General features: G+C 44.3%; 1 protein-coding gene across 4 annotated transcripts in view; it reads left to right on the top strand.

Moving 5' to 3' along the window:
- The first annotated feature begins 7503 nt into the window (after positions 1-7503).
- The window catches only part of Fas2 (neural cell adhesion molecule fasciclin 2), a 207186-nt gene continuing 192103 nt past the window's right edge, over positions 7504-22586 (top strand). For all 4 annotated transcript variants that reach the window (XM_076805460.1, XM_076805462.1, XM_076805461.1 and 1 more), the window contains exon 1: positions 7504-7873. In XM_076805460.1, the coding sequence (XP_076661575.1) occupies positions 7810-7873 (64 nt within the window). In that variant the 5' untranslated portion in view covers positions 7504-7809. The remainder of the gene's footprint in view (positions 7874-22586) is intronic.

Raw genomic sequence — 22586 nt, forward strand, 5'->3', positions numbered from 1 at the left:
TCTCGTTTTTCGCGCAAAAGTTTCTCCCCGGCCACCGGTGCCGTACGAAATTTTTTCATTTCCACGAATTAACTTGTAGCGCGTCTGGATGGACTTCTCGCAACGACGGCCGAGTTTTCTCAATCGGGCTTTAATTAAATCGCTCCCGCCGACTGACTTACTCGCGGCGCTCTCGAGCCCACGAACCGTTCGGCAACCGTTTCGTGGAATTTCGCTCGAGAGTTTCGCGGTATACTCTCCTACTCTCTTTCTCTCTCTCTGTCTCTCTCTCTCGAAAAAGCACGAAGCTTCTTGGATGCGGCGCGCCCGCGTTTTTCATCGAATTTCTTCGCCGCGGCCGGCTCCTTCGAGATTGATCTCGGAAATGATTTATCTTGTACTCTCTCCGCCATCTGTTTTCCCCTCGACGCTTTTTACTTCTCGTTGTTTCCATTCGGTCGTGCGCGAAACACCAAAGGAGAAACAGAGAAACCGCCCCCCCCCCCCGCGAATATTGGTGAAGTTTCGCGCGGCATCGCGAATTCGCGGAGAAATACGATTTTTCACGCTATCCCCGGATCCACAGGTTACCGAAATTTTTAACAACCAGCCATTACCGCGACACCAGCCTCCAAAACTTTCCGGCCAAACGGAATTATTCACGTTCCATTTGTTTTTCATTGCCGCGCGTTATTCTCTCGTTTGCTATATTTTTATACAGTGGGACTTTGTCAGAGTTGGACGGCGATCGATTTTATTTTGTGATTAATTTTGCAATCGATTACGAACAGAAACCATGATAATCGTTCGTCAATTAATCGTTCATGGAGTAAATCGGTAATCATGATCACATTTGGTAATCTGTAATTATTAATTGGTAATCTATAATGGCTGAATGAATTATTAATTTGTCTTTTAGTAACATAAACGTGATATGTAATTGTATATACAATATTCATTCTTCACCTCTTTCTAGAATGTAAATTTGGTGTCCTCGGTCTAGCGATTAATTTGCTATGCGGAGCATATATTCTACTCATATAGTCAATATGTCAATGATATATAGTCACTCATCAATCTTTCTTTCATTTAAAAGTTGTGTTACACGTTTTTTATCAAAATCTCAGAGTTTATAAACGATAGAAAATGTTTCTAATAATTGTTGTGTTTTCCGACTTAACTGTTTCACGATGATCGGAAAAACATGAGCAGCCGATTTAAACGAACGGTGTATGTATATATGAATTTATAAGGCAGATAAGATTAATAAGAAAAATAAGAACTTAATAGGTATACTTCGTCTACAGTTATTTCAAAGGAACACGGTACGGGTTACCGTGGCAACAAAACGGAATTATGGCGGAAGGATCGAACGTCCGGAGCGTTCGATTCCATCGAGCTCGGAGTATTATTTTTCCATTTATTTTTCAATCTATCCGATTCTACGTATGAATAATGTATCCGGCTAAATTGTGTTTACTTTTTACGCATGCTCGGGCGCGGCAGGAACGAGGCTAGATTAAACATTTAATTCGGTAGCACTCGAGGCCGGAGAACAGCGCATCAGTTGTCCCTCATAAATTTACTTATCCCTTCACGACCTTACGCCTCTCCATCTCTTTCATTCATTTTTGTTTATCCTCCTCGGCCGGCCGGGCGCGGTTCGCGTCGTTCTTCTTTTCTTGTTTTCTTTCTTTTTCTCTTTCTCCATCTCTATCCCGACGAGGAAGATTTAAGTGTTTAATAACGGCCTCCCTCGTCGAGAGGGGAGAAGATACAAGCATCTCGAGCATCGTTCAGCGTTTGTCTTCAGGCTTCCTTTTTATTCTCTTCGATACCGACTTTCCCACTCCCTCTCGCTCGATCGACGAACCACTCCTGGATCTATCTACCCCATCGTTTGCCGTCTCGTCGTACCCGGTAAATCGACGTATCTCCACGGCGAACGTTTATTAATCGCGGGGCTGTCATCGAAACTCGCGCGACGACGAGCGACGACGAGCGACGACGAGCGACGACGAACTTCGAGGCGGGACGAAATGAAACGGAACGAAATCCCTGGGAGATGCAAACGACTAAAAAAATAAAAAAAAAAAAAGAAGAAAGAAAAATCAAATCCCGAGGAATATTCCTCGGGGTTCCTGGAGCCTCCTTGACGGGTGCAACGTTCCTTCTCCGTCGACCTAAAAGCTTCCTCGCCCGGTATCCCCAGATACCTTCGGTATCGCGATGAAGAACGCCCAGACACTTTGGCAAACCGAGATCCACTTTCAGTGTTTGCGGAGTCCCGAAGCGGGAAAACCATTGAATCGCGTCGCAGCTTCTTTCGCGAACAATCGCCGCAAAGAGAAAGCAACCCGGGGGAGAGACGGAGAAGGAGCAACTTCACCCCGTTTCACCGGGAGAAGTTCGCCCCGATAACTATACGGCGCCGAGCTCGGCCCGGGACCAGCCCGAGAAAAAGAAAAGAAAAAATCGGAAGATGGATGCCGAAAATCGTTCTCCGCTGGAATTCGGTTCGCACCGGTAAAACCTATCCGGCGTTAATTAAGAGAACGAACGTTTGTTTTGTCCGGCAGTGAATCTGTTTGGCGTCCGTGACGAGCGGAACGCCAACCCCCGGGGCAAACGAAAACAAATAGCGTTCACTTGTATCTTTCCGCCGTGGCGGGACGCAAGAAAACGCGTAATTCATTCGCGCGTAAACAGGCCAATGACAAACGACGAACACCCGCTGCAACACGGACTGTTTCTTTTTTTTTTTTCTTTCTTTCTCACGGAGGAAAAAAAGGTCAACGCGTTTTCCAGCCTGATGAAAGACGCCCATAGTAAACCACCAGGTCGTCGGGTTTATTTGAAGAGCAGCCCTCTCTCTCGAGAGAGGGAGAGAGAGAGATGGGGTGCGCCGACGCGGAGGTGTGTTTTTCTAAATAAGAGAAAGGCACTCGAGACCACTGACGTTCCTCGAGGATCAGCTTTACGTCTCGGCCTTCATCGAATCTTCCTCGACGCGTGATTCCCCCAGGACCCCGCCGAGAATTTCAGCCACGGGATTCCGACGAGTTTGTTTATCGGACCTCGAAATTTAGAAATTAGAGCGACCACGCTGCGCGATAAGTATCGACTGTTTGTATATTTTCACGTGTTTTGCATCGTACTTTGTTTGGGGAAACTAGGGGGAGGTCTTTCCGTGACGTTGGACTGCAGATGTGCACGATCTGGGTGAGGAAAGATGGAATATAATTTTAGAGAGGTTCTTTAGTCACTTTGTGTAATTTTTCAAGCTCTAGACAAGCTCTTGAGCAACCAAGGCTAAGACTAACCTTAATAATGATCATTAGGCTATACAGAAAGTTATAAAGTGGAAACTAGATTAACATTTAATACAATCTTTATATCAGTACCTATCCTATATAATTTTTAAATATGTTTCCATTTGGTGTCAAGATTTGGTAAATTATTTCTACATTGTTAACAAGATTAAAGAATTAAGCTTTCACACGGATAAGTAAATTGGAAATGCTGTGCAACAGATGAAGAAAAAGAAATAAAATTTCAGACAATATTTGTATCAGTGTATTTTGAACAGGTTTCTATTTGAGGCCAAACTCTAGAAATTCATTTTATAAGATTGTATTCTACACACGGTTAATAAAGTCATAATTATTGTAGACCTAGCAGAAGGCAAACAGTGTGATAAATGGGGGAATACGTTACATTGTTAAGCTGTAAGGCCGCAGTAAGTAAATTATTAGCGTCAACGGTATTGTCAATTGAATCTTCCATGCTGGTACCCAGGATTAAATGAAGCTGCTCGATGACCTTTACGTCCCAGCCCCATCAATTTGTCTAGGACTCTCCCCTAGTTAGGAGTAGCTTTCCGAAAACGCTGAAGAATATCACTGGCAACAGGGCAGGGGAAGAAGAATCGGGTTTGCTTGATGAACTCCTGCTTTGACTGCTAACAAATGACGTCACTTGAGTGCAACACACCTCTCCTAATGATGCACAGGGTGAAACGTAGCTGTAAGGGGTGAAAACCTGTTCCCCTTTACATCCCTTACACCGAACATTTTCTTTGCAAATTACCGATTAGCGCTTCACCTACCGGCGATTATTTTCCAATTTGGAAAATTCGTGATCCACAAACGAGGATTTTTTAGCGAACGCAAACTCTGTTTCCCCTACTATCCCATGGACTCTCTTTGCTGATTTTCCAATTTTTGAAAATCTACAACTCTAAATATTCGAAGAATTTCATAATTTTTAAGCTGGCTCCGTATAACACGATTATCCAATAATCTCTGTAACGCAATTATTGAGAATCTCATTATCAGACTTCCGGTGTTTGCTCCAAATTCCCGTACACAGCGACCTAGAATGGCGAACATGTCCGCGGCGAACAGTACACACAGCGCTGCTATCAATCGATCACGGGACGTCGGGCCGTGATAATAAAAAAGTCGGTTTGGTTAAACGAACAATGAACGTTGACGCCGTGAGAGGCTCGAGCGACTGTGTCAACACCTCTTTTTCAGACAATGTCTTCGCGTGTGACGGGACCGTTGAGAACAACGGTCTGTTAGCACTCGCCGAGAGCGTGTTAACGTTTAATCAAATTCGTGTCGCTTATTATCAGGCAAACAGAACACCGTGGAGATAAGGGAATTCACAATGCCAGGAAAATCGTGTGCGGAAACTCTAAGGACGAGGGGTGAAGGGGGGGGGGGGGGAGTGCGGAGGCTGGAAGAAGGGCGTAAGGCAACTTCGTCGCTCCCTTCGATGGCGATTAACGTTCTTATCGCGTCGTAACCGGGAATTAGTAATTTTAAACGATCCGACGGGTTTTCAGCACTTTATCACGCGCGAACCTTCGGGCCATGGGTCTGCTGCGCCCTTTTAAGGGCCCCGGGACCGCGTTTTATGGCACTCGAGATCGGGGCGGTTCGCACTTTCAACAGGGGACCGCACGACCATCCTCGAGGACGCCCCGAGATTAATGGGGCAGGTGTACCGCTCGAAAGACGAATATCGCTGTCGCGATAGCTACGGACGTAATGAAACGCGTGATAATGCCGTGTGTACAGAACTGTTCGCATGACGGTGCAACAATCGCGACGAGATGCAAGCTGCAACCTCGAAATCGCGCGGTCGGAGTCCAAGCGACGAGATTTCACGCCGATTTTCTGCCAGTCTCGCGGAAAACCGGATCGACGTCCTCGAGGATTACTTTTTGCTTAACCCCTGTTCATTCTAACAAAAGAGCTATACGATACTATCTTCTTTCGAATTTAACCCAGTCAAACCTGGAATTAATTCAGTCAGAATTTTCTGAAAAAGTCGTTCGACAATGTTGAATATCTTCTTTGCATTTGTTAACTAAGCAGTGAATTACAATCGATCATAACATCTTTGACCGGAAGTAATTTATGTTTAATCGCAGTTGCTGGCATTTGCAATGAGTGACAACTAAATTTTTAGAAGTAGAATATATTTGTAACCGAACGAATTTATGTTGCAGCCCAATAAATATAATTAAGGACGTTGGAAAGAATAATTCGTGTAAGGGTTGTGCTGGCCACCACCCGTTTCATATACATATGCTAAAGTGGGCTCATCCATATTCAAAAGTTAAAGTACAGTTTAGTTTTTTGTTTCGTAAACTGTACCGTTATGTGGTACGGCGAGTCTAAATGAGATAAAACGTTGGTACATGATTCAGTTCCCCGAGAAAAGTATTTTAAATATTTTAAAAATCTTAATCTGGCGTGCTCCTCAGAGGTAGTTGCATGAAAGATCCTGGGATAGTACTTCAACCGTTTCCGCTTTACAATTTAAATCAACAAGTTACGTTTCATTTGTAAATTCATAATATGCGGAAACGCGTCTTGCAAAACAAATAAAAAGAAACATTTTACTGCACCTAAAAGATTTGTAGGGGTCATTTGTTTTATAGCAATGAAAATGACTAGCCAACCGAAGATGTTTTTTCAGGTTCTGCGGTTGAACAGAAGATTTGTTAAATGCGGCAAGTGGCGACAGATTGCCTGCTACAAGGCGCCCGAACACCTATTTCAATATTGCGAGGCGCGCAATTTTATTGCATGGCACTGCCTCGTTTAGACATTATCATGCTTTATGGCGTCTTAAATTTGTGTCAGTGTGGTTTGAATCATTCTGTATTGTGGGCACATTACATAAGGTGCAACTATATGCTAGATAAAAGTGTAATTAAGGTGACACAAATTTTTATTTCTTCTGTTTAACATGTACTCTGTGCGAGAATCGTGCAGATAACACATTCCATTCAGGTACTACTTTAATAGTTAGCACTTGGGGGACTCTAATGAAGGACCATGTAGCTGAATGTGCACATTTTAAAATAATGCCGTGGACAAAAGAGAAAGAAACGTATTTATTAGATTATTCAACGTTTAGTTGTAACAAAAATATAAAACTCTAAAAGAAATTCTTAAAATTATCTCTTCCTAAATGAGTCTGATATACAGAGAAAATCTTAAAAATTGTATTGCAGTAATATGTCAATACCATATGCATTTCTGTCCATTGAGTATTTTATATAAAATGCCATTACTGAAAAATAGTAACAATTGCCATGTAAAATTGTGTGTCTTTTCACTGAGTGCGTCTTTACTAAATTATAGATAACACAAGCAACATAAAGCTTCTAACAAAAAGTTCCTAAAGCGAAAATTTACATATTGATCCTAAAAGTATTCAACGTATTAAAAGTTTTCCTTACACAAGTATGAAGTACATCATCATGAATGTTCAGTTTCTTGCAACGGAAAATAGTCCGACAAACCATCCAAAAACCCGATTATTCAAATTAAATATCCCAAACACCCCATTATTCGAACTCAACATCCCAAAAACCCGTTTGTTGATTCTCAAAACAGAGAAGAAAATTTACCAAGCATCAACGCTACAAAGTGCCAATCTAATAGCAACACAGTTCCTCTCCAGAACCTAACCCCATCATCAAATCATACTTCAGGACACAGAAAGTGTCTAGCGTCCCGGAAGGACCGGCCAACAAACTTCCACCGAAATACGTGCGCGTAGAAAATTTGTAAGATGTTATCGCCGAAAGTTTCAGCTAACGCGATGGAAAATGCTGCGGGCCGTCATCGAATCACATTTTGCAACGAACAACGAAAGTATTCAATGTCGCGGAAATAGCGTGCAGTACGTACCAGAGTAGCATGCAGCAGCAATGAACAGAGAAAGAGAGAGAGAGAGAGAGAGAGAGAGAGAGAGAGAGGCTCGTCGTATTCCGGTGGCGGCGCATAAAAATGCTCGGATACGCTTTTAAAGCACGGCTGAAAAACGAAGAATGGAAAAAGGAAGAGGAACCGGCAGTAAGAATCGGTTGATCTCGCGGTTCCCCGCGAGATCGTGTCTTTCCCACTCGGTACCTCGGTCGTACCTGCGTGCCGAATGGCTCACCGGTGTCGGCCGAGCGGGGCCGAGCGCTGCCGAAGGCCGAGCCGAGCTCGTACGAGCTGCTCCCCGCCACAGTCTGAAATCGGCTAGCGTGACGTTACGACGTGCGGCGAGAGTCATTTAATGGTAACGGACCCGATGCCTTGTAACATTTAATCCCGCTGTTTGCGTCGATTACGAGACCGAGTAAACGCCGAGTGTAGTGTGCCAGTGACTAGATTAAACGATACGTACCTGTGAAAACTAATCTAGAACAAAGGCGAGACCGTTTTGATCGCAAGAACCGTTCGCGACCAGTGCAAAGAAGAGGAAGGAAGGAGAAGGAGGAGGAGGAAGAAGAAGAAGAAGAGGTTCACTGTCACGATGGCAGCCCACGGGCACCCGGCTGCTGCGACGTTCGCTTTCCTCCTATTGTTCCCGTTGATCGGTGAGTGACGTATTTTCGAATCTATTCGAATACTGCAGGGGTAACGGCGGGGTCACGTGCACGTTCCCACGAACGTTCTTGCGCTTTCCCCGGGAACAGGGACGGCCGGTATTCGCGTTGGCACGCGATCGCTCAGCAGGTGGTTAACCGGCGCGCACTGCCGTGGAATTCCACCGAAATGTCTGCCCTGGTGCGCGCTGATGTTGGAATTCCACGCGGACACGGTGCAATCGAACTTCGCTCTTCTCTGTTCGCCTCGCCGCTTTTTCCTCCGTCGCGTCAACCGTCGCCGGGCGGGACCGCAACGGAAATTCAAACGGCCCGCTCCCGGGCGGTTGGGACGCGGTGCCATTTTCGCTGCCGCGACGCACACTGGTACGAGTAAGAAAAATAAAGCTCTCTAACTCGTCTACATATCTTCAGCTGCGTAGGAAAATCGGTTCGAAGTGACGTTATTTCAAGGGAATCTTCTTGCAGCTATTTCGCACGAGATTTCAAGGTTATCGGCGTCGTTTTTGAACGAAATATCTTCGCGACGGTGCAACCGTCATTTCTGCCGATCGCGTGACTTCTCTGCACTTTTGTTCACACACCTGCAATTGGTTTTCGGTGCACCTGCAGCGTCGGGCCAGAGGGAGTTCATCATCCTCCGCGTCAGACGCGATGTCAAAACGCGTAACGCGATAGCGTAAATGAAAGAGATCGTATCGCACGCGTAATCTATCAATGAGTCACTTGCTGCTAGCCAGGCGCAGGTACGCGCCGTCGAACCAAGGAAATCTGATGGTAATTGATTGCCGGGACGCTAGATAGTCGAACTGGTATCCGATGCGTCCACCGTGTATGCGGACGGCGATGTAATTTCCGGTTGTTCTTTCTTTATGACGGTGGGATTGGAAGTTCGTTTTCGCGAAGAATTTTTATGGGTCCGGGGTAGAATGGAAGTTTTAAAAAAATATTGTATCGCGTCGGGTATGAGTGTTATGGGTGTAGGGACTTCCGCCGTGTGCTTACTAGAGCAGAATGGGGGAGAATTATTTCTTGGAGGACTGAGGTGGGTGGGAACACTTGGAAATTCTTTTGTAGCGTACAATCTTGTGGACGGGAGTGGGTTTCTGAAATTGTGAACTGTAAAGAGATTCGAGGAAATAAAATTTCTTTTTTATCTTTCTCTGTTCACAGAATTCGTTTATGTACTAGGCAAAAGTAACCTGCGGACGTGTTAATAGAATCTATAAGTTTACTATCTAGCTCGGTGGTATTTCTGAAATAGGATACCCCGTTTTCTTGTGATTTCTTCATTTCTAAAAGTTTATCAAGAAGTCTGTTCAAACAATTTAGGTAAATGCATGCGACCTCCAGCTACGACTTTAGTAAAAACTCTCTTATCCCTTCATCTCCCTGGCAGTATATACTCCTCTAGTACTGCTTGGCTGACACGTTTGCACAACGTTCCAAAATCGGCGCAAATACCAATTAGCCGGTCTGTGGAAGTCGGAGCGTGTGATATATTCCCCGTAATCTCTCTCGGTCTAGGCCGGGTGTGTGCCCCGGGTAGAACGGCCGAAAAACGAAAGGCTTCGAGGGGCGGTGGTGCCTAAGCAAAGTCCCGGGACACCTGAGCAAACGATCGTCTTGCACCTGTACGGAGAGGCGCCTAGGTGCACCTTACGCCGGAGAGTCGGCTTTCGAGCGGCTAACAATAACCTGGCCTCCAGGGGAGCCTGTCGACAGTCCCCACGGTGGAAGGGAAAAGGGGGGACCAGGGAAACGTTACCTGAAAAAGTCAGGCTCCGTTGCGCCGGCTTTGTATTCCCGGTGCGCTTTCCGTGAAATTGCACCGACCTCGTTCGGATACCTGTTCGAACGCCTCGCGCAAATTGCCGTCGGAAGGAAGGAAGGAAGAGACGTCTTCTCTCCCATTCCGATCGCTCATTTATGATCCGGCCTCCGGGAGTCCTCGAAGACGGTCCTCGTCTCTTCGGGATCGTCTCTTTTTCCCTCCGCGCGTCTCCCAGTCCCAGCTCCCCTTTCGCTCAGTCCGGTTCTGTCGAGGCTCGGTGTTCTCTTCCTTTTGTTGTCCCCTCGGCTGCAAGCGTGCCTCTGCTCGCTCACCGGTTGTAATTTATAAATGGCCGCGGACCTCTAGAGAAAGAGAAAGAAGGCGGGAGGGAAACGCAGGGTACCGTTTCGCTGGACCGTTTCACTTTCGCGGCGCGGATAGTACCTACTGCCAAAGCCGAGCTCACCGACGCTCGCTCGAGCTAGTCGTAACTTCCTTCGGAAATTTATTTGTCATTGTTCGGGGCCGACTATGACTTACAAGGACCCCGGAGTACGCGTCCGGAGAGCCAGCCAGCCGCCCCGCAAAAGGGCACAAAGGCGAACATCGCGGAGAAAGTGTCGCCGGCGACAATGCTCTCCCGTCCTGACCGCGGATCTTTAGCGAGCACCGTGTAAATCTTTCCCGGATTCTAGAGCAGGAAAAATTACAATGGAACGGACAAAATGGTGCGAGCTGCCTTTCACGAGCCCCCGAATCGCGTGTCCTTGCAGTCAACGGACCTTTGAATCCTTGCAGCCTCGACTGACTTTGGGAAATAAATTTTAAACCGGATGATGTTGATCGTCCATCCTATTGTTAAGCCCTTTTTAAACGTACCTCTTTGAGACGATGGTTGATCTTGTTAGAGTGTTTGTAACCTTCAGCCAAAATGAACCCAAGTCGCACCATTCCATTTTAACACGTTGAATGCCACGTCACCCATATGTGGGTGACGGAAGTATTTGTGCAGGTTTTAAAATTAATTTTTACGTTAATATATTCATTGTACCGATTAGGAACTGTAGAACGCAAGAAAGTTGCAGGACTGCTCAATATCATACATTTAATTTTTTGCAATTTTTATTTCATTAAATAACACTGATTTTATGGAATTTTTGGGGTTTCTAGTTTGGCGATCAAAGTGTTAAAACGGATGCTATTTGTTGAAAATACTTAGAAGACTTCTACAATTTCTTATTGTTGCGTTCTAGTAAGCAGACAATTGTATCGTCGGTTAGTTGGATGAAACTACTGTCAAGATTCACTCCGCTTGCTAGAAATGTTCATTAAGATCCAGAGACTGCAGATTTTTCCGAATTCATAAATTTTATTCTTGCATCATATTACTCTTCCGTCTGCAACATTATCTCTACCGATGTCATACTGGGTTGTTTAAATCCTTACAGCTTTGTTAGTTTAATAAAATTTCGGAAAGTTATTGAATCCTCTTCCGTGATCCTGAAATATCGTCAGAAAATCTAACCTCAAATACGAATGCGAGTACTGCGGTAAAGTGTACGGTTCGATAAAAATTGAATATTAGATCAGAACTGGGAATGAACTTTGAAGTGCAACCTTTATGGAACATTTTCTCCCAACTTGTAGGAATTAATAACGAAGCACATAGGAAGATTGCTGACCATGTATTTTCCCAAAGTGGAACAGAAAATATGTATTTTCCCAAAGTAGAACAGAAAATATGTATTAGGTCAAGGGTCAATAAGAATCATTTTCGGTCGTTAACCCCTTCAGTACTGGGAACCCATTCGAAAGACGCAAGGTGACCTCACTCCATACATCATTAACCAGCTCTAACTCCATAGAATGCATTAATTATTTTTAATATGGCATTTAAATAGAAGACTGTAATGTACGAGGTTTATACATTTTTAGTCAATACCGTAGAGTTTCTGCTATACTGGATTCTTTCTGGATATCGTATTCGAGAGGCTCTCGCGATTTCCAGGCGGGTATTCCCTCGGAAAATATACAGCCATCGGGTGGCGGGAACTGCGTGTAGACGCGTCGAAGATAAATATCAAGTGGCTGACCTTTTCTCGTTTCTCTTGTAAATCGACGGGCTCCGTCGGACTCGTCTTTTTTCCTCCGGATGGTTCGTCACACGGCGCACGAATGAACGCCGGCGAGGAGGGTCATCGAGCCCCTTTTTCTTTCTGTTGCATTGTTGCGTGGTGACCCATCCCCGTGGACCGTGCATTCCCCGTCCATTAAAGTTCCTTTCTCGTGCTTTACCATTATCGTCGCGCATAAATATAACGAAACAGTCGTACAACCTTTCAGACTTTCTCTAACTCGCTACTGGCTGCGGTCTAATCGGGTTCGTGCGATACAACGGAGCATTTTCGGAGAACAAATGGTCCGTGTAGGCCCTACTTCTTGATCTCTTTTCTCACCTAGCAGCCTCGCTGTTGGACACTTATCCGCTCGCACCCAAGGGGCAACCTATCCGGAATTTTCTTAGTACGTTCTTCCAGAACGTAGCTGTGAATTCGTAACAACTGTTCAGATCATCATTGGGCTTCACACTTGTGAATGATAGTGTTTTATACTGGACAGAGATGTATAAAAAGTTACAGCAGTGAGTGAGTTGGATACAAGATGAGAAATTCAGACAGGCTCGTTCTTCTATATAGTTTTTATAAATTCTTGACACTTCGTTTATCTTGAAGTCACAATTAGGCCCTGAAACTAGCGAACGACGGTGATCGTGCATCGCTGGAAGCGAACGTTGATTCCATAAAAAGAATTAATTCAGAAAAACTCGAATACGAAACGAAGACAAATTACGCTGGCGAAAAGACGGCCGGGAGAGTATCTTTGAACCGCTTGCTCAAAAATTTAATTAATCAGCGAGCGGCCCGCGGTCGGTACTGTTAATGTTAATTCAGCTGTGGGAGGGTAAACGAACGAGCACAAATAAACCGGTGAATTTTTCAAGTTTGTATCCACAGTACGGAAGAAAAGCAAAGAAGGAAACGGTCCGAGCGAGAGAGAGAGAGAGAGATAGTTGGCCAGAAGAAGAAGTATGGCTGCTGCGCCTATGGCGTAGGGTCGGGTTTTATCCGCGAGAAATCCTTGATTATGGTTATATCCCGGTCGAAAAAATACTAGGAGGAAACCGATGGACTGTTCCGGCGCCGTTTAATGAGTCGTGGCGGATCTCTTCTGTTCCCCGGTGTTTCTTTTTCTTGTTTTTAACTAATAACGTTCCGCGCGCGCACGGTCGTAAAAAAGCCCTTACGGTGTGGAAAAGAGCGAGGGAAATAAGTTTGGGGAAAAAAGTCAGAGTGCACCGATGTGCAACCGTTTTGCATATGCGCGTCCGATAATTAGCGACTTTTCGGTAGGAAATGAAAAACAAACATGGAAGAGCAACCGGTGCCGGGCTCGATTCAATGCCGCCGCCTGATAAAATAGCCGGGGAAATTGTGCGAGAAATTATGCTCGCGGTTAAACGGAAACGTTCGTGTGCACGGTCGAGTTTGGGCGCACGCGTATGTGTCAGCACCTGGACGAAATTTTCCCCGGATCAGTCGTGAATTCTGACGGAATTCACGACTGCCGTCCGAGCGAATTTTCGGCGCCCCGTTTTCGCGATGGCCGATGCGACCGGTCGTCTTGCAGGTGCATACAGACGAGATATACAGGTTGTTTCAGGTATTGGGAAGTTGCGGGGCCATTATCGTGCCGCTTGTTCGACTAACAATGCCCGAGGGCACTCTCGCCGCGCTGTTTTCGTTCGCCGGCCTCGATAATACGGGCCATTGTGAATCCCGTAGATGGCGAGCTCCGCGAGTTTGTATTTCTCGCGTTTCCCAGCTCCGCGAGATAGCGATGTTTGCCCCCCGCGCCGGCCATGTCCCTTTCGCGCGTCACAACGATCGCAAAAAAATTTCGACCAACCTGTTCTACTCGTTCTCTTCCCCTGTAATTGTTGTAATTCGCCCGGCGAACCTCGTTCCGTTCGCGACGCTATCGTTAACCGCCGATTCTTGGCTCGATCATGCCCCACGCTCTCAACGAGATTGCAACGATCGCCGCTGTTTTTCGACGGTGTACGTAAGTACGTGACCGAGAGCTAGGGAGAAAAAAGTCATCGTGTAATTAGGAAATTTCGCGTTGAGCAACGCGAATTATCGGCGGTACGTGTTTCGATAGTGTACCGCGGTTTCACGGTGTGTTTCGAGTAGAACTCTCGGTTGCACAAGATTTTAATTCACAACGCCTTTTTGCTCCCTTCTCAAACCGTTCCTTGGTTATTGATCATAAACCGAGGCTGTATCACTATTATTATTATTATTATTCTATCTTTTGTGTATCTTGCTCGGAATTTTGGAGATAAGCTAACTGGGTTACGCAAAGCTGAGTCACTCAACTTTTTCTCTCTAGGGCCTTTATCTCTATTAATTTTTTTCGAATTTTTATGTGAACTTTGTTGGTACAACTGTATTACGCAAAGTTGAGTCGCACAGTTTTTTTTTAACTACAGCTTTATTGCTCTGTGGTCAATTTTTCTCTAATTAGTGAACCGTGGGCGCGTTATTATTGCAATTATTTTATTTTTTTGTACCTACTCAGCTCGTCGTTTTGGGGATGAACTTTGAACTTGCGAACTTTGTTAGTTTAAGATCTTAGATTTTTCGTTATGGCTGGCATTAGTTTCATGCCAGGGCGCAGACTGCTCCCTGGGGCACTGCTCTGGCACCCGCTGAGAGGAACAGCATCAAAACCACGCCTACTTAACCCATTGTTCTACAACAACGAGTGAGACTCGTGGTAAGAAATTTGGGAATACAATAAGCACTGACCCGTGTGACCTCGTTCGCACCAAACGTAAACAACACGAGTCAGACCCGAGGTTCAGTTGTTCTCGATATTTTCTTACTTTCGTTGCGCCGGAATATACATGTCATAAGTCGCATACATTTCGTGCATGTTCGGGCTAATCAGCGAAATGGCTCGACGCGTGAGTGACCTTGTTTGTTGTGGTCCGAGTTTAGGTCACCTTGCACAAAGAAAACATGGCGGACAGCTTCTAACTCGCTAAATGAAGGTATCCCATTCTTCTATGCAACTCTGAGGTGATTTGTCCCTAACGCTCCCTCGATCAAATCGGACCTTTCTAGAACAAAGAAATCATGTCTATACATACTCTGACAAGAACATAGTTTCGCTTTACACGCTTTACGGAGTGAAACGCCATTTGACTCCCATTCTAGAAATAATTCCGATTGTCCTCTTTCGCTGCTACTTCCACCGTTTCGCTCCCACTACTATAATAAATACAGAGTCCAAGAATACATTTTCCCTGGCAATGAAACTCGGCATTACAGGCACAATATATCCTTGTAATAGCGGCTTAATGCCGGCCGGCCTCGGCTCGATTAATTCTTCGGAATCGTTCGAGGACCGTCGTCTCCGTTCTTTCATTCGACGCTGGGGTAAGGCCGGTAGTTTAATATCTGCCATGTTTCCAGAATCTGACTAATTGCCATGATTAATCCGGTTTAATAGCCGACAAGCTGTTTCGAATCTTTCGAAAACAGTCGGGGAGCAGAACCGGGACGTGTAGAGGACAGGAAGAGAAGACAGGCTTCGGGAGGAGGCAGAGAGAGGAACAACGCTTCCTTCCGAATTCTCCTCGAGGCTTTTAATAAAGACACCGGAGGATAATAACCGCCGTCGTCGCTAAGCGTCGTCGAGGCCCCGACCGACTGACACCCGGAGACACGTTTTTAATTACGATCTCGGAGGATCCATAATCGATATTCCGCCGGCAGCGAAGGCGAGCCAGGCGGTCGTCCGCGAGGAATGTTTAATTCACGGGGCCAGAGCATTAATCAACCGTGTCCTGACATTGTCGGACGAAAACCGGAGATGGACGGGAAATTATTTTCACCTGTTGTTGTTCTATCCAGCTGATGAATCGACGACTCGACCGGGCGTATGCTCTGTTCGCGTAATCTTATCGAGGCTGGCGCATCGCTGACACGATAGCTCTCCGATAATTCTTAATCGACGATCGATACTATCAGACCATCGACTCATTCTTGGTTCATTTGTTATTTTTCGTGCTCCGACGGAATTCGGATATTTATAGTCCTGTTCGATGGTTTCATGGATATTTTTTAATTCAATTCGTACCGTTTAGATGTTTAATTGGATCCATTCTAGATTTTGTCGTGAAATTAATTTTCAATCGTATTGCATGGGACGAAATGTCGTTCGCTTTAATGTTAATTGTGCCCTGCCGAGGAATGCCTTCTGTTGGTTGATAAGACCAATATTTGGATTTAGCGTCTGATATCTGTGTCACCTGTGCCACGATAACGTCACACGTCAAATAACAAATATTCGCTTTCTGAATTTTTATTAGTCAATCGTGAAAGGGAATTTTATTTTCCGTGCAAACAGTGTTCTGACAGGTTAGAAATAATACTAAGAAAAACAGAGTTCTAATCAATGTAATCAGTCTTGTGTCCTCATTATCTCATTACCGAGAATTGTTCACCGCGCTTAAACTAATTAGTCGACATGTAAAATTTACATTTACAATTTAGTTTCTATAGCTTCAAATAAAATTATTTTGAAGAGAATTCGCCAAGGGAAGAACGATGGAGCCAAGAGAGATATTGTCATTGTCAAGCCGCGGGAAATGTTGAACTTCACTAATCGAAATCCGAAGTAGCTGATTCGCCAAGTTAATGGATTTGCGTCGGATCGCGTTCCCGTCGACGAATCGCGTTCTATTAGTCCCACGATCGTGGAAGTTTATCTCGCCACGCGAAACCTTGTCTTCCTCTTTCTCTCCCTGTGTGCGCCTAACACTGAAGATTCTTGGATCACGTTCCTTCGTAATCTCCGTGCGCGCTGGGTCATGTAATTTTTGCTGCCAGCGAAAGCGCAAGGTCGATGCCACAACCGGTTGCCGTTGAGGATCGCGCGAGAATCATTGACCTAGAGCGGGAACCACGAGCTGGGAAATTCATCTTCTGCCCCCGTGATCTGTGTAGATCCTCATTGTTCGATGCTGCGGCAGTGCGACTTCAGGGACAGATTAAAAAAAAATATATCTTCGCGACTTCTCCTCATTTTCTTTTCAAGACTTTTTGCGCGCAGAACACGGAAGAACGCCTCCATCTTTTTTTTTCATTTTTAGTAATCGTGCGCTTGGGTGTTATAGTTGAGCTCTGAAGATAGTGCGAGCGATGGGGAGGATTTGCGCTTTGTACCGAATCCGAGGAATGTTTAAAAATTTATTAACAAATAAAATAAAACGCTCTCTACTTTCCGGAACTGGTCAACAGATTATGATGACATCACAACATTTCTTCCACCCTTTAATAATGTTGGATAATCATTAAATTGTTTTAATTTACCTCCTGCTTTAAATTGCACCTCGTTTTTACAATTAGCTCTCTTGACCGTCAAAATTGTACGATCATTGCAACGTGACGCCGAAACAAATGAAAGAGTATCACGATTGTATTCCAAAAAATAATCGTAAACGGAAGTGATGCTGTTTGAGAAATTCTTCGAAATTCGAACAATTTTCCAATCAACATGCGAACGTCAAAATTATAGGATCAAAGAGGTACACGGCGTTAAAACGAATGAAATAAGAGTACCTCAATCATCTTCAAGCATAGAATCATGAAAGGAAGTGAGATACACTTTTAGAAACTCTTCAAAATTCGTACAATTTTCCAATCAACACGCGAACGTCAAAATTGTACAATTAGAGGGACGCGAAGTTAAAACGACTGAAATAAGAGTACCTCCGATCATCTTCCATAAAAAAATTGTAAAAGGAAACAGTATGTTCGTAAAAATTCTTCAGAATTATAAAATGATCATTTTCCAGCATAGAATCATGCGAGGAAGTACCAAGTACATACAGTTTTAAAAATTCTTCAAAATTCGGACAATTTTCCAATCAACACGTGAACGTCAAAATTGTACAATTAGAATTAGAGGGACGCGAAGTTAAAACGACTGAAATAAGAGTACCTCCAATCATCGTCCATAAAAAATCGTAAAAGGGAATAGTATATTCGTAGAAACTCTTCAGAATTATGAAATGAACTATCATTTTCCAGCATAGAGTCATTCGAGGAAGTAGAAGGTATATGCATCTTTAAAAATTCTTCAAAATTCGTACATAAACGTACGAAATCCTTCAACAGAGTCGTAAAAGGGAGTAGTACGTTTTTGGAAATTCTTTTAAATTCGTACAATTTCCCAGGCAACGTGCGAGCGTACGGACGAAACAATCGGAGGGACACGACTTCAACAAACGAAACGAGAGTATCTCGATCGGAACACAAAATAGAGCAGCATTCTCCGAGCGGCCATAAAACAGCGTCGCGAGGGAATTACATCGTTAAAGTGATTTTTGAACCGTGTCCATTTACGACTTCCACCGGAGCCGAAAGTCAAACAGAGCAAGACAAAGGCTTATTATCCGTTTTTGGTGCGGCGAGCATAATCCCCGATACTACGTGCTCGCGTGATTAAATAACAGCGATCGTTATTTTAGTGAGTCTCTCCCTCTCTCTCTCTCTCTCTCTCTCTCTCTCTCTCTCTCTCTCTCTCTCTCTCTCTCTCTCTCCCTCTCTCTGTGTTTCACGTCGAGTCAGTGGGTGGGCGTCGACTTAATTCACGTGAAGTATTCAGCTAGTTAATCCGTACGAGCGTAGTCCAGTGACGTCATCGAATCCTCAGGTTCGTTAAGAAGTCTCCGCGCGACGACGCGACGTCAGGATTGTCTTCGGGAGGGGGGGACGAGTTCGCGAGAAGATGATTCGTGTTCTTGTAACAGGGCCGTCATTCGACGGCGTTTCCATTCAGACGCCGGAAGTGACAGGAGAGGAGGGAACGTTGTAACACGGGGAGCATCGCACTTTCTCGTTCGCTGGTGAATAAGCCCCTTAAACGGAGACGCATTCAACTTTCGTTTCGAAACTTAATAGTTCGAGACGCAAACGACTCAATGGGAACGCGCCGAGGATCCGTGTCGCGGATCTGAACAGCCCGCCCGACAAATTGTTAGTCGTTCAAGAGTCTTCCCGGGGATGAAACTTCGGGAGCCGGGAAATTGTTCTTGCGATTTGATAACTTTCCATTTCGCAATTTTCACCCCCCGGATGCGAGAATTTCGGTTTTACCGCGGGAACGCTCCGGGAACGAGATTATCAAGTTTCAGAGCCGCGTGTTTCCAAATTTTCCGAAATTTTGTACCGGTAAATCTTTACATTAGAATTCCTAGTCTTTATCTAAAAATGTAGTTTCTATATTAGAATTCCTAAATCTTCGGACCAATGAAGAGCCTAAAAATTAAAGAACATTAAAGTTTTTATGCCATCTTAAATCTTTCCCTGAAGTAGTTAAGTATAAGGTGTTTAAGTATGCCTAACCTAACCTGACCCACGTTGAGTACAGCGTAACGAGTTTCAGTATAAGTTGAATCAGTTTGCTTGAACTAATTTTCCTAATTGACGAAATTTGTTGAGCCCCCATGAGTCAAATTTGGAATTACCGATAGCACAAGTAAAAACTGATTGTAAAAGTGTTCGTAATACCCTGAAGAGTGAATTTTTGTCATTGAACGGTCTTGACATTGTTTTAGGGAAAGCACAGGGCCGCGCGAAATTACGATTTGTTACTATCGATGTTTTATTACTAACCTAACCTAAGTTGAGTACAGCGTAACGAGTTTCAGTATAAGTTGAATCAGTTTGCTTGAACTAATTTTCCTAATTGACGAAATTTGTTGAGCCCCCATGAGTCAAATTTGGAATGACCGATACTACAAATAAAAACTGAATGCAAAAGTGTCCATAAAACCCTGAAGAGTGAATTTTTGTCGTTGAACGGTCTTGACATTGTTTTAGGGACGGCACAGGGCCGCCGCGAAATTACGATTTGTTACTATCGATGTTTTATTACCGGTATCGCGAGGTTTACGATCGACAGGCGTGATTAGGGTATGAACGAGCCTCGGTCGCATTTTACATTGTCATAAAGCACAGGGACGTATCGCGTAAACGTCGTTCCGGCAGGAATATTTCTGGCTATGGCCCGCGGGTTGCTTTACGATCGTGCGCTCTCGCGAACCAGACAAATTACGGTTCTTAAAACCCTCCGAGGCGTTCTGCGATTCCACTCTCTTTTTTTCCCCAGAGCGTTTCGAGTCGTCTGCCCACCGACGAGAGAAAGTAAACCACCCCTTCGTTCCGACGGAAAAATCGTTATCGTAGAAATTGGCTTTAATTAAAATATTCCCGGCAGGTGACGTCTTCCGGCGTTCTCCTCCAACGTTCTCCGCCGAAAAGGGATGCTCGACCTATTGTTCCGGGGGTTGAAGACAATGTCCTGGGACGTCACCATCAATCTCGTTTGATTGGGAGCGAAAATGAATTTTTTCTTCCATCCGTTATCATTATAATGACCAGACGGCCTACCATTTTTGAAATTTCGTTTAGAATTTCTGGTATACAACGTTACTGTATCGCGATGTAACTTATTGACTTTTCCTATAATGTACATAAAACCCATTTTTCAATATTCACAATTTTCTTTATTGTTTACTTTCCGAAAAAAATTTCATAGCATGTCTTTCTATATTAAGATAGATATTTTTTATTTTTTTGAAGCGGTTAGTTGACCGCTCATGGTAGGATTAGGTACACATGAAACGTCGGTAGGTTTAGTGTTAATGTTCAGATCAATTGTGAGAAACAGAAATTCAATGAAATTCTTTTTAACGAGCCTGGTCTACTAATATTCTTACATTCTTCTAATACCGTCGCAGTTTTATACTTAATTCATTTAGTGCTGTTACAATGTAAAAATACCCACAAAACGAAAATTATGTTAATTAATTTCAAGATATAGAATCTACACAGACATCTATTTCTTGTCTCTATTTGAATAAGTTCAAAATAACACGGTATTTTTAAGTTCTTTGAACATTTTTACCATCTCTTAATTGATCTACTAACTTCTGTTATAAATAAGAAAAAATCTGCAGTCTGTCAACCCTTAAAAATTCCATCCGCTCACTTCCCAAATTAAGAACTTTTAAGTAGATCACTTCAGCGATTTATTTATAGTTTTGATTGCTCGCGGTAACTCGAGTGCAAGTGTTGATACGAGCGAAGTGGGATCTAATTAAATTTGTTTTCCTGCTGGAAAGCCACGGCTAGTTTAAATATAATCTGGATAAAATTGTTAGACCGGACATACGTCTCGCAGTTAAAGTATAATTCGACGGTCACGGGATCCTGAGAACGCATACAGGAAATTGTAATGAATTATTCTCTAAAGACATTCAGGTATTTCACGAACACGAGAAATTTAATTAAACCGTATTCACTCGAGTGTTTCGCTTTTCGAAGTACCTCTGGAAGCTAAGCGCTCATTATTGCGCCTAAATAAGGTTTCGTTGGTCTGTACCAGTTCTACCCTACTCTTTTATTTATTTCTTTTTGCTTTTTCCCCCGGGGCAGCGTAAAAACTTGAGAGTTCTTGCGCCAATGAATTACTATTAAGCGAACGGACAATGAAGTGTGCAACTATTACTCTTTTCGTCCGTTGCTCGGTGCGCTTTACTTTAATTTTAAGGTCCATTGAGTTTGCACCGAGGCGAAGCAACCATTGAGGAGAGTCTCACTTTTTTAAGTGGTTTTTAATGTTCGCCAAGTAGAAACCGCGGTTTCGTTGTTTTACATCAAAGAAAATTGAACCGAGTTCTTGGCCATTCACACTCGAGCTTGGAAAAAAACCGCTACTGCGAAACAAACTTTATCGAAGCGCGCGAAAAACGAGCGAAATTGCGGGAATTGTCTTGACTTTTCTTTACGCGCTGCTAGAAATATTCTCCGTGTTCCATGAAATGAAATTAACAAGATAAAGTGTTGGAATATTCCCTGTTCGCGTATGAAATTACACTCCATTTAACAAACCAACATTTCCTAAATTCGTCAAATTAATTTTTCCAGTACGGTAGATCGAAATAACTATTGTCAGAGTGATCCTATTGGACCGATCGCCATTGTTATCCGCGAATCGGCCAAACACGGCAAACTCCGCCACGTTACTTCCCGCGACTCTTTGTGCGACTCGAATTGACCAATTACGCCGGGACCGCAGACCGGGCCACGTGACCGTCAACATCCGCGGTCTCTGTCACAGAATGTAAAATTAATTATCCCCTTAATTGTGCGGGAGACCACGTGTGTGATTCTCGTGGTCGCTTCATTTGAATACTCGTCAAAGTGTCGAGAGACGCGGCTGCGGGACGGATGACGGACGCATTTGGCCGGTTAGCGAAAAAAGCGCAAACCAGAGAAAGAGGAGAGCGGAAAAGAGAGAGAGAGAGAGAGAGAGTGAGAGTGGGAGGGAGGGAAGGGGAAGGAGAGAAAGAAAGGGAGAAACTGGAGAAAGAGGGAAGAATCGAGCGGGCAAAGGGGAGAGAACGAAGGAGGGACAGATAGGGGATAGATAGAAAGGAAAAAGGAGGTCCGGCCGTGGGTTTTGTGAAAACCTGTTTTGGGTTTCTGCCAGCAACCTGCCGCGTGCACCTGTACGGACAAAGGGATTTTTTCAGGGACCCTTGTTCGGCTTTTCAACGACCACCTCGGGCCTTTTCCTTCGGATAGGCCGGGGTCTACCGTTATATACCGGGTGATCCACAAATGAATATCGAAAACGATCTTCTGGGACCAATATTGGGCTCTGCAACGGGCTAACATTGTTTTTCGAGGTCTAGGTGCTTTTATGGGGTCGTATACACGAATCAAACAGTGTGATAATTTTTTTGACAGGATAGCTTCTACTGCATTTTACTTAATGCTAAAATATTGA

Source organism: Halictus rubicundus, chromosome 2, assembly GCF_050948215.1.
Source record: "Halictus rubicundus isolate RS-2024b chromosome 2, iyHalRubi1_principal, whole genome shotgun sequence".
In the NCBI taxonomy this organism is placed as follows: Eukaryota; Metazoa; Arthropoda; class Insecta; order Hymenoptera; family Halictidae; genus Halictus; species Halictus rubicundus.